Genomic DNA, 13,306 nt, shown 5'->3' with positions numbered 1-13,306 from the left:
TTTATTCATTCATACATTCAGGGTTATTCATTTTTCTTTAAAAAAAAAAAAAGCATTCTTCATTATGTCTGATGTTTTCACTGGTGGGTGAAAACCTACGCTATGTCTTTTTATTTCATGTATCCATGTAATGTTTTTAAATGTAAGCGAGAGGCAAAAGCCCGTTAAAACCCTGTAGTTCACTGCAGCATGTTTCTTAAATCCATCCATTTTAAAATCTGCTCATTCATTTGTGTCAAGCCAAACTTTGCTCCTCCTCCCACCTTATCAGCCAGCCGATAGGACGGTCTGCTAGAGGGGGAGTGTGTGTGTGTGTGTGTGTGTGTGTGTGTGTGTGTGTGTGTGTGTGTGTGTGTGTGGGCGTGCATGTGCGCGCTGCGTGCCCGGTATAATAGAAGCGAGACAGAGAGAGAGAGGAGACCACAGAAGCTTGCAAAGTGATGATCTGCCTGCATCCGCAGAGCGTCCTGCTGCGCTCTGCTCTCTCTGCCACTCATGTTCATGCTCGCTGTCAGTTAGTCTCACCAATGCTCCTTCCTGCACGCACCTTTCCGCTTGCTGCTCCCCTCCTCCCCTTTGTCTCTCTCGTATCTTTTTAGGCAGCATTTGTTCTAAGTTCTTACCGCACATTCAGTGACAGGTGAGAGGAGACGATTGAGATTCTCTTTGACTGAGAGTAACAGCAGCAGCAGATGTTTGAAGACAATTGCCTTTCTTGGTAAACCTGAAGGGTGCAAAAGGGAAGAAGGAACACTCCTCTTTTCATTCCCCTTTGAGGGCACCAACCTTTGTCCTCCAGATAATGAAGATGTTTAAAAGCCACACATGCTAAATAACAACGGAAAAAGGAAGACTTGAGGCACGAAGACAGGGAATCAAAAAAGGAGGCATCATGAACACCACAGAACATCATGGATTGATCCAAGGCTACCACAACAGGATGCAAACCTCGGCCACTTTGCCGCTTAACAAAGACTTGTCCGCCGAGGAGAAGGACTCATCTGCAGGATGCTACGAACAGCTGCTGATTTCCACGGAGGTTTTCCTCACTCTGGGCATCGTCAGCCTGCTGGAGAATATCCTGGTTGTTGCTGCTATCATCAAGAACAAAAACCTTCACTCGCCTATGTACTTCTTCATCTGCAGCCTTGCGGTTGCTGACATGCTTGTCAGCGTCTCCAATGCCTCTGAGACCATTGTCATAGCGCTCATCAATGGGGGCAACCTGACCATCCCCGTCACGATGATTAAAAGCATGGACAATGTGTTTGACTCTATGATCTGCAGCTCTCTGTTGGCCTCTATCTGCAGCCTGCTGGCCATCGCAGTCGACCGCTACATCACCATCTTCTACGCGCTGCGGTACCACAACATTGTCACGCTGCGAAGGACAATGCTGGTCATCAGTAGCATCTGGGCGTGCTGCACCGTGTCCGGCATACTGTTCATCATCTACTCAGAAAGCACCACGGTGCTCATCTGCCTCATCACCATGTTCTTCACCATGCTGGTGCTCATGGTGTCGCTGTACGTCCACATGTTCCTGCTGGCGCGCTTGCACATGAAGCGGATCGCGGCGCTGCCGGGCAACGCGCCCATCCAGCAGCGGGCCAACATGAAGGGCGCCATCACCCTCACCATCCTCCTCGGGGTGTTCGTGGTGTGCTGGGCGCCCTTTTTCCTCCACCTCATTCTCATGATCACCTGCCCCAGGAACCCCTACTGCACCTGCTTCATGTCCCACTTCAACATGTATCTCATCCTCATCATGTGCAACTCCGTCATTGACCCCATCATCTACGCCTTTCGCAGCCAGGAAATGAGAAAAACCTTCAAAGACATTTTCTGCTGCTCACATGCTCTCTTGTGTGTGTGAGCTGCCTGTTAAATGTCACCAGAGCTACGACCTTGACAGCCACCATCTGCGATTCAAAAGAAAGTTGGCCAACAAGGAATTTGAAGTTTTGAGGTGTTATCACTGTGGACTGATGTGACTCTGTTGTGCCCTGTGCTCTCATAGTCGACTGTAAAATGATTGATGAGTTGGGCGGTTGTCTCTGGGCGTCGTGAGCCGGGTTGCTGAAGAGGTAGGTTAACAAACACCATGTAACGTAGAGTATTGCTCTGTAGAAAAAAAAAAAAGCTATCTTGTTTTGTAGTAAACGCCGCTCTAAAGTGCAATTTCAAGTAAATGTGACCAGCATGTATATAAAACAATACACATGTTTAGACTATGGTTCATTTATAAATCCTTTATCTTTCTCACTCTAAAATCTTTTCTATCTACCTTCACTTTTTTCTTGTTGTTCACTGTTATCTTTAACTCTATGTATCTATAAGGATTATGGCACTTTGGCATGGATTGTACTCTATGGCATACTTGATATACAGTATAACTAAGAGATTAACATAGTGTATGACAGACTACCTCCATGTTTGAGAGTGTAATCCTCCTCATAACAGAAAACCATGAGAGTATTTTGCAAACTGAAAGCAAAGATACGTTTATCCCTGACATGCAGTACACTCACCGAGCACTTCATTAGGAAAACCATACTAATATTGGGTAGGGAATCCCTTTGCTTTCAAAAACAGCCCTAGTTCTTCCTGTCATGGATTCCACAAGATGTTGACGTGATTGCGTCACATCATTTCCGCAGATTTGTCAGCTGCACATTCAGGCTGCCCAATCTCCCGTTCTGCCACATCCCAGAGGTGTTCTACTGGATTCAGATCTGGAGATTCGGGAGGCCACTGAACATTGGTCAGCAGCAATATTCGAAGGGGGTGTGGCATTCAAACCATGATCATGAGGGGCCCAGTGTGCAAGAAAAAAAACCCCCCCCACACCGTTACACCGCCACCGCCAGCCTGTACTGTTGACACAAGGCAGTTTGGGTCCATGGATCCATGCCGTTGCTGCCAAATTCTACCCCACCATCTGCTGCCTCAGCAGAAATCCCGATTCATCAGCCCAGGATACGTTTTTCCAGTCTTCATCTGTCCAGTTCTGGTGAGCCTCTGCCCACTGCAGCCTCAGATTTCTGTTCTTGGCTTAGAAGAGAGGAACCCGACATGGTCTTCTGCTGTTGTAGCCCATCTGCCACAAGGTTCGACGTGTTGTGCATGTGTTGTCTTTCTGTCAGCTCCAACCAGTCTGACCATTCTCCTCTGACCTCTGTCATCAACAAGCTGTTTCTGTCTGCGGAACTGCTGCTCACTGGATGTTTTTTTGTTTTTGGCACCATTGTGAGTAAAAACTCTAGAGACTGCTGTGTGTGAAAATCCCAGGACATCAGCAGTTTCAGAAACACTCAAACCTGCCTGCCTGGCATCAACAATCGTGCCAAGGTCAAAGTCACTGAGATCACATTTTTTCCCCCATTCGGATGTTTGAACTGAATATAAACTGAAGCTCCGACCTGTGTCTGCAAGATTTTATGCACCGCACCGCCGCCCCATGATGGGCTGATAATTGCATGAATAAGCAGATGTGCAGGTGTTCCTAACAAAGTGCTCGGTGTATATATAGCGTATATGCCTTTTGTTCTGCATTACAACGAATGTGAAGAAATTCCGGTAACATTTACTTTTCACGATACGCTTATGAGGTGAAAGCCATTACACCTCAATAATTTCCCTCATGCATTATGTGCCAATCATAAGAGAAAAGATGAGGGCAAATACAGGGAACACTCTGCTCAAATACAGTGTATTTTTGTCTTTTTATCAAGATGACATTTTACTAAACTAGACATAAAACCATCAGTTTAGAACTCTAATACGAAAGCTCATTTCATTGGCTATTTTGTAGAGAAGAGGTGAGGTTACATGAGATTTTCCGAGCTGTTCTCAAAGGATAAGAGCACTACAATCAGACCCGATTTCATCTGGAAATCATGAAGGAGTAACAGGAGCAAAAACAGAAGAACCCTACATTTCTGTTGTTTGCTTCTCTGCCGTTTCCCACGTCCAACCCACTCAGCATAGTAACCACGGACCGTTTTCTGATGTTTACACACAAGATTTATTGACTGTCGTCTAAAATGCAGGGTGGCACAGTTGTAAAATCATTCACTGGGTGAAAGGGAGTAATCGTACAAAAGCTACACATTTACAGTAAAGAGGTAAACATGCCTTTTAAAATGGGAAAATCAAGAAAACGTCAGTCAGTGTATCTCTCAGGCGCAAAAGATGGCACTTGTTAAGCATTTCTGGTCTAGATTTTGCTCATTTGCACCTAAAAACAAATGGGAAAACAATTCATAGTGGCGTAGAACCTAGAACCTTTCCTCTGGTGTGTATTCCCAATTTTTAACACCATGATGGCAATTTTAATACCCTACCTGATCAGGGATGCAGTTTTTTCTAGACCTTCACCTCTGATTTCTTTTTGAAGCAGGGCAACAAGAGTTACAACAGAGTTACTTAAAATCTTGAGTAAATGAGGACGTCCTGTGAGCAAATAGCAAAACAAGATCCTCCGCAGACCTGGTGAAGCTACTGTCGGTCCACTCGGACCTGTGATATCTGTCGATTACCAGTCCACGCTCTTGTGAATTTGTGGTTCGTTATTGATATTTGTGTAAATTTGCACATGTGGGTTGTTCACACTCTCACTTTCAGCATGTACATGTGACTGTATAGAGATCTATTTTTCATCATGTTCATGTATCAGGGCAGATTTTACCGAGTGTATTTTTATGTACGTGTTGTGTAACCTGTTGCTTTTTATCCTGGCCTTAAATATGTTGCACTGTGATGTAAAGAGCAACCGTATCCTCTGTGACAGTATTTCAGAAACTGATGTAATCAGTCTTTCTATGTAGGTAAATGCTATTTGCAATATCGCCTTATTTATTTATGCCTTTTTAAACTTGAAGTGCATTTCTGAGCTCGTAAATTGCACAAGAAAACTGACATAGACGGGTGTCCAAATTTTCTGTTGAAAGCTTCACCTGGATTTTCAATCGTGTGTGCCAAAATGAAGGTATGTGCTCGACCGCTGCATCCTCTGTGAATCACTGCTGCGAAGTAACTCCCAATAAATCAAAACGCTATCTCAGCAGCACCTCTGTTTTTTTTCGTCGTTCCCCTGGGGCACAGACTTTATTCCTTATGCAAAGAGTAGGTGGCTGACTCTCGCCAATTCACACTCAAAAACAAATGGACTCAAATGCAAATAAATGTATTCTAACATCACTGACAAAAATGCTTTCATACAGGCACAACTGCAACTGTAGGGTTTTTTTTTACCTAAACTTGACCCCGGCACAGCATCTTCTTCCCTGAGGAGAGAACCAGAAGTCTGTGTGCAAGACAAAGTGGCCACAGGGCTTTCACTTATCGGGAGTAACTGGAAGGGAAGTAAACAAAACATCTATAAATCTGGGAAATACTTCTCAGCCAGCATTCGAAGCACACATTCAATTCTGCATTGGGAGCATCCGTGTGACAAATGGATACTAATCATTCCAAATTTAATTAGATCTTAATAGTCTTTTAAGTTGTAATGGAGTCATAGACATTGCATTTAATACAAATCTGCAAAATATCAGGGAGGTTTTCTGTTTTTTTTTTATGAAGTACTCTTATGAAAGAGCATCCTCCGAGATTGAGTTACAAAAAAAGAGATGGAAATGTAGAGAAGCAGATGAGTCGAAGAAAGGATTTTGATGGTGACTGTTGAATGACAAAGCAGAATGAAATGTAAAATCTATTACAAAAATAAAGATGCGGTGATGCAGCATTCACTACCATTTTCATTCATCCCAGACTGAGAGCCTCAATTTGGCCCCAGTCGTATCAGATCATGCACTTGTTTCTACTTAGGCACAATGGAGGGAAATGTCAGCAGCATAGCGGGCGTGTTTGCCCCAGTTACGTGCTGGTCACAAAGAGTTCCCCTCAAATATCAGCATACAATTCTATTCTTTAGGCTTCCAAAGCCTAAAGTACAAGGCAGAACAGGTTGGCATTTAGACGCTTATTGGTTATAGGTCAGTGTTCCACTGGGTTCCATTGAAATACTGAGATGGCGTGACGTGAATGACCAAAGACTGCAAGTCCTGCAGCCTCTATAAAAAATTGAAGGAAGTGAGAATTCTTGCCACGTTTTTGCCACAAATGGAAGCTGGATGTTGTGAAAGATTTTTGCACGGCTTCTCAAACCGATGTAAAGACAGCTCCGACAGTCGGACAGTAACAGACAGAGGGGTGTTTATGATGGTTCATCGAGATCGCAGCTCATGTCTTATTTTGCACTAGTACAATACAGCGCGCCTGACTCACATTTTCACAATACCCTTATACCATGAGACACGTATGTCGGCTAACTTTTCTGCTCCTCTCCGTACATCCCTGACAAAACAATCAAGACTGTGTGTTCACCCTGAACAGTAAGTTGATGCAAGTGAGGCAATGCGTAGAATGTTTCAGGCGCTATCAATCAAGGTTCTAAAAAAAAAAAACATTTCCAACACCATATACTTACAGACAGAAGGGAGCATGTTTTGAATTACTGAAGGCAGCACTCTGGACGACAGGTAAACGGCTGCTCAAAGTCGAGTCAGTGAGCAAAGCGTGAAATCTTGCGAGGACACAACTTCCTCGATCCATCAGCGACTCAAAACACCATGCTGGATTTATTATTACTCCCAGCTACAGTTTGTGGTTTCAATAGTCCGGATTCAAAAGAATCCTGTGGTGAACGAGTGGGCAGTAACCTGATCAGAAGGCAAATGATTTAACGCCAGATGTCGGCACCGACTGATCCTGACCGGAATGGGCCGAGTCCGATCAGTCGTGACGCCCAAATAACGAGATTTATTTGGGTGCTTCGTGAGTTGATCCTCACATACATCGAATTGATGGAAACATGGGGACTTTGTAGTTACTGGGCTAAAATATACCACTGTATGGCCCATTAATCCACACTGGTCTCAACACTCACTTCATGTTGTTGTAGCTTGGACTGTCCTTGTCAGTTAATCCGTCATCTCTCTTTGTGTTCTCATCGATTGAGTAGTATCCTTAAATTGAATTCCATCCCTATTCTTAAGGTTTCCGACACTTTCTGCTGTGCGATCATGACGTCACGCCGCGTCTCTCTGCCACCTCGGATTGTGCTGTATCATCTTTAAACCCGGAGTTGCAGCTGAATCCTAATGAGCTCGAGGGAAGCCGCGGTATCACCAGGCCCGGCACCGCCTCGCCTGACTGCCTCCCATGTATCATCTACAGTCTCATTACTCCACACAGCCGGAGAGCCATCAAATACTCCCGAAAATGATCAATTCCACTGCTCTTTTTTTTAGCGGCGAATCATTCTTTACACTTGATTTGCACGTGGAAACTGTAAAGTATCTTTTTTCTCCCATATTCTCATTTTCTCCTTGCATATGGCCTTTAAAACACAACTTTATCTCTGACTCTCGTTGGCTCTCTCCGTCCTTATCACGCTGGCTTCCTTTGGGATTCGCGCACGGAGCTGCCTGCATCAAATTAGTCCGTGTTGACTCTACTCTCGTCCCCAGCCGTGGCAAATAATGCTGGGATTTACTTCCAAGACATGTCCCCGCCGTTAAGTTCAATTAACACACTGAATTGGATTAAAAATGCATCCGTAGTGTCCCTAGGTCCGAAACGGTAATTCTCTGACAAAAATGTGCCAAATTGCGAGTAGGAAATACTTGCCCTTAATTCTAAATCCTATGAGGGATTATAATGGAATTAATATTTCCTATTATTTCATGCATTCAGTCTGAGCCATTTGTAGCCTCCACAAGAAGCTCAGAAAATATACTGACTCACCGTGTAGCTGAAAAACATCATCATGTGGTGATTTTAATAATTTCACCTAATAGATATGCTTGAATCTTGCAATGTTCCAGCCCTGTGTTGACTAGATTTTTTTTTTTTTTTTTACTTAATTTTCATGATTGCATAATGTGTAACTGTATTTGTCCATTCCCCGGTGTGTGTTAGAGTGTGTGTCTGTTTGTGATGAGCCTGCGAGAGAGAGTGGGAGGCCAACGCATGCCCGTCCAAGAGTTCATTTAAGAAAACCTGCGAGGGGCCAAGGTTTCTTGTTTTTCTGTACTTCATAAGCACTCCTACGACCTCACACCCCTGCGTTAGACAACAACAACAACAACAAAAAAAAGATTTAACCATTTAACCAGAGGCTACATATAAAATGCCTCTGTGTCAGTGAGTGGTGAAGATTTGCACAAACCCAAAACACAGTAGCTAGAAGTACGAGATGCTTGTTTCGCCAATGACAACAAAGCTACTGATGACACATCTCATATGTGACAAGGCTCCAGCTTAGTAATAGCGCAGGTGAGGTCCTCGGATTTTTCACGTTTCCTCAGTTCTTTCGAAAATTCAAGGGGCACCGATAAATTAAGTGCTGATGTTAGCCGGTGTAAAAGTTCTCATTCAAAATGATTACGTCTTTGAAACAGATTGATTTGAGTTGAAGTTTTCTCTGTCACGTCTGCAGTCCTGTGATCGGTTCAAACACTGGTTTACAGACTGAATACGTCCCTACCAAGTTATCGATGTGACCTCGTGAGCCAGGGTGGCCCTCTACACTTAAACTACCCACTACCCACTGAATGCACACTCACACTCGGAAGAGGAAGAAACCATTGATTTCGTTGACCCTACGACCTTTCCTCTGGCAGCACCATCAAGCCCAAATATCTCGGCGCGGCGTGTCGAAACGCAATGACCACACTAGCCTGAAACCTCGTGTGTAAGGTCACACACCAAAGAGCCAGAAACATGTTGATTTAAGGGGCGCCCCCTGACTTTTCCTGTAGCACCAGTATCGAGCCAGATTTTCAGTTTTCCAGTGGGTGTATCTCTTGACCAAAACACTGAGTCTCCCAAGAGGAAAAAAGGAACTATTGATTCTAGTAAGCACCATGACCCTGAACCAAGTGGTCTTTATGCATGATGTTGTACACTATTATACAGTATATAAAAGGTAACTATTCCACCATCACTCCAGTACAATGCTGACATGTTGACTGTAAAAGCATCAGCCACGGTACCTTGGGACATTATTAGGTCTTGCACTATATGGAGTGCATTCTTGTTATTTCGCATTTAGTTACCTTTTGTTCTACAGTTTTCTAAAGGGCCGAGAGAGAGCACATGGCCATGTGTATGTTACCTCTTAGCCACTCATCTTGGTCTTTTTTTCTGTGTGCCCTCTGTTCATTTCTGAAAATCGCTAAAGATGCTTCTGGTGTGCAGAGAGCAACAACAGTTTTAAAAAAAACAGAACTTGCTAAATAAACCATAAGATGCTTAAAAATAGATGACAAACTGAAATTTGCTTCTGCGAATTTTTGTTTTTGGGTCAGCATCATGAATCGCATTATTGCTTTCTTGTATGTTTTTTTTTGTCTAAACCTATGAATGCAGGGATATTTCAACAGACTTGAACCGCATCTGTATCAAGGACAGGTATATTCAACCATGGAGAGAGATATGGGGTATTATGCTCTGTCCTTTGGTCCCATTACCAAATTTAACCCAAAGTTAAAGAGGAAAGAGGAAAGTTTTAAAAAATAAACAGCACTTTTTTGTCCCGGTGAAGTACGTTTTTTTTCTCCTGCTTTTCTCTCTCCTCAATCATCTGCCAACGGCTCAGATTTATCTTGTAACAACTCATTGAGGTTGTGGATTAGAATAAGAAACGAGGGAGCATCTGTGATATCCGGTGCCGCTCAGAAATAGGACCAAGCAGCAACAGATGAAGAGACCAGTTCTGGACCTAACCCACAATCACACAGCTTTATTGGTGAAAACTGCTTTGGACTGTTTCTCCATCAGAGTCAGCTAATGTGCTCCTAAACTCAAATCCCCAAACAATTTTAACCAGCAAATTTGATTCAGACCTGTTCTGATTCTTTATTGGAATTTGCTGCTGGTTACGAGAAGGAATCGTTTGCTAAACTTATTATGTCAGGCCAGAAGGAAATTAGAGAGATATTAGAAATTAGTACATCAAATTTATATCAGTTAGCTGGTCCAACTGATGCCTAGAATGACAACATATTAGGGACAGAACCTTGCTTGAGCAAGGGGGCAAAAGCTGCTTCAAGCTGTTTGAATCAATGCAGCCATATTGTAGACATTAAGCCTGATGCATGGACTCAAACTGGCTCAAATATATCTGCAGGGGGTTTATATGATCATTGATACATACCACTGATTCACTGATTACTTCACGAGGAGCTGATGTGTCTAGTTTTCAAAGCTCCCAACTCTGGAATCATAGGTGCGAGGCCCAATTTACATTACTAAAGTAATAATTAGATTAAGTAAATTATTGGGATTATTGGGAGATTGTTTATTGTGATAATCAAATATACAGCACCATTAACCCGTCAAAGTCACAGTTAATAGTAATATCTTATTCTTGCATTTTTATGAAATACTCATCATTCAAAACATGTTTAAGTAAGTGGACAAAAACCGGCCTCAAGTGTTTCCAAAGATGCCAGATATATGGCAGGCTGAATTTCAGAAGAAAGGCGTGTGATATGATACCCAAGACATCAAGAAAACACTGATAGAGACGATGTGACGTTGGCCACTCTGACAGACAGACTGGAATCACATGGCAGCCTCGGAGCCACTTAGGGTGATACCAAAGGGGAACAGCAGGGCTGCCCTGGGAAGCCTATCCGTAGAAATGTTGGTGACAAATCAGGTGTGTGGGTAAAATGTTGATGTTACAGACCCTACTCACGGCTCAAATCATTTGGAAAATTACAGTGTGTTTTCAATAAGGCATGAGAATATGTCGAAAATGGGGTTAAAATTGATTTGCATCCTAACATCTACTTCACTTTTCTGCTGGAGCTCTAGCTAGCTAGTATACTTGTCGTAGTGATGTTAACAAGGGTCATACATTACTTATTACCCTTTGAAATATACTGTACTAGTCTACTCATTATTTCAGTTCATTAAGACATCCACATTGAGCATACATCCCTTCAGCTTTAAAGTTTATGTATTACAGGGGTTTTATAACAATTACTGACAGCAACAGATTGATAATTATGCAGGGTAAAAGTAAAATTGTTAAACATACGCTCTCCAAATATCAAACAGTGGACCTTTTTTGACTCGGACCGTCAAAAGCGCACGCAGGGACAGGACCAGTGGTCAGACAGCAGTCAAGTGGTCTGAGACCGGCTGCTCAGGACATCTCTCAGGAGTAAATGTGTGTCTGCAATACAAAAAGATGCGACAGGATGTTGCTGTAAAACCAGCGCTCACTGGAGATAATAAAGGTTAATAAAGGTACATGTGCATATAATGAAGTTAGTGACTGAATTCACAATGGCTCATTTTCACTACTTTGCAAGTCCACAACTGTCCGAATGGCTGTTTAAATGAAAGCGAGAGCTATATCCGTCTCAGACAGTTCACAGAGTCGGTTCACTTCTGCACCGTCTCATGCGATTCTTGGGTATAAACTGCCACTCAAACTGCAAATGGTGGTGGATATCCACTGCCTCTGTTGCTGCCCGGGTGTGCGTTCAGACTTTAGTGTTGCTTATCACCAGTAGAACTTTGAGTCCGAAGGTTTTCAATCTAACTGAACATTTATTCCTTATACCCTTTGTGAAAGGAAAGTGGAACGAAGTAAACCACATACTTTATCTTCTAGTTTAAGTGCAAGTTCTGTTAGCTGCTGCCTTGATTACAACCACAGACTCTCAAGAGATCATGAGCCGGCGGCTTGTGGCTGTGCAAGTCGAGCGACCCGTCCAGTAATTAATGGCTTCGATCCCCGGCCTCCTCCTGTCCACGTATTGACGTGATGTGTCCCTACAGCAAGACACTGGGCCCTGATTGCTCCGGATGGTTAGAGCCGGTGCCTCGCATGCTAACCACTGATGTGTGAGTGCGAATGGCTGAAGGGGAGGCAAAACTCTAAAGCCCTCTGTGCTACATCAATGCAGGGCGTTTAGCAGTTAGATCTTGAAAGGAGCCCACAAGACTCCATAGCAAAGGCTGGCGGTGATAAGCAGGGGGAAAAAATGGAACACTCCCTTTGGACGTCACATCTACTGGAAGAGAGATCATCCCTGCGGGAGAGGGGAGAGATTCACCGAGCATCAGGCCCCATTCAGAGCTCCAGTACAGCCACTTCATAACAGGGAGCAACCTTGTCCCACCGGAATGACTTTCACATACAACGTAATGCTGCACACGGCCAATAAGCATATCTGCCTAGCTGTATACTGTTCATATAGAACACACCAACAACGCATTCACTGACGACACAGTTGTTCATTTGTTTTCCTACAATAGTCCCTGATCCAACCACAGCATGGTTAAACTCTTTAACGTTGAGGCACTCAAAGCGTTTGGCACGGTGCGTTTTCCCGCCGTGCCGCGTCCTGGTGTGTGATAAGGCTTTAGACTGCGCCTCCAGGTTTCCCTGGCAAAGACATCTCTGCTAGGGTAAAAGAGGAGACATTGAAAGGCAAATATGGGTTTTGATTTTGGTTTTGGAGAATTCTTGGGAGTAGCTTTCCTGATCAGGAGATGACAATTGGTCCTGTCACAGAGAGTTTAGTAGAAAAACGTTCTGTTGCGGGAAGTCCAAATATCAAGTTAGATAGACACAAACATCTCACTTCTTATTTCTTACATCTTTTGGTCTTAAAAAAATGTTTTGCCAGTTGTCCAAGAGGCTTCAGGATTCGCTGGCCTGTAAAAGCAGTTCAGACCAGGTTTGACCAAATGTTGTAGCTGCAGAAACGTGGACTATCTGACATTCTGAGAATCTGGCGGAAATGTTCAGCTGTGTTTCAAAGAAATAAAAGAATCTTTCACAAGCTTTTATTTCCCATCTGACATCTCACATCTGTGTCAATAACGTAAATGGACGAGTAGAAACTGATAATGTGGAGACCTTTGAGTTGAAACTCAGGTGTAAAGGGAGTCCGAGCTGATAAAACACCGGCAGGTTTGTTCTCTCTTAAATGAGCGTAGAAATCCCCTCCACCTCGCACTGTTCATTTAATGAAAATATAATACCCTCCCTCGACCGCTGCTCCTATTTACTCTGTCAACAGGTAGTGCCTGCAAGGTTTAGTCAATATTTACTCTAAAATCATCCACCGTTGTTTGCAGGCTCTACTACTTTCTCTATCAAAGCAGTAAAGAAAAAAAAGGGGATTCTGTTCTCAGTGGCAAACTTCATTACGCTCTGCTGAGGCTCAACATAGCTGCATGGCTGCATTCGGGACGTAGAGCGGTCCAGAGG

The 13,306-nt window shown here is 43.5% G+C and overlaps 1 protein-coding gene across 1 annotated transcript; it reads left to right on the top strand.

Moving 5' to 3' along the window:
* Window positions 1–892: 892 nt before the first annotated feature.
* mc4r (melanocortin 4 receptor) lies at window positions 893–1,876 on the top strand. Its single transcript, XM_040127148.1, has one exon. The coding sequence runs from the start codon at window positions 893–895 to the stop codon at window positions 1,874–1,876; it is 984 nt and encodes a 327-aa protein (XP_039983082.1).
* Window positions 1,877–13,306: the final 11,430 nt, after the last annotated feature.

Source organism: Xiphias gladius, chromosome 5, assembly GCF_016859285.1.
Source record: "Xiphias gladius isolate SHS-SW01 ecotype Sanya breed wild chromosome 5, ASM1685928v1, whole genome shotgun sequence".
Taxonomy (NCBI): domain Eukaryota; kingdom Metazoa; phylum Chordata; class Actinopteri; order Istiophoriformes; family Xiphiidae; genus Xiphias; species Xiphias gladius.
The sequence above is the reverse complement of the archived record's forward strand: the minus strand, read 5'-3'. Positions and strand labels throughout refer to the sequence as shown.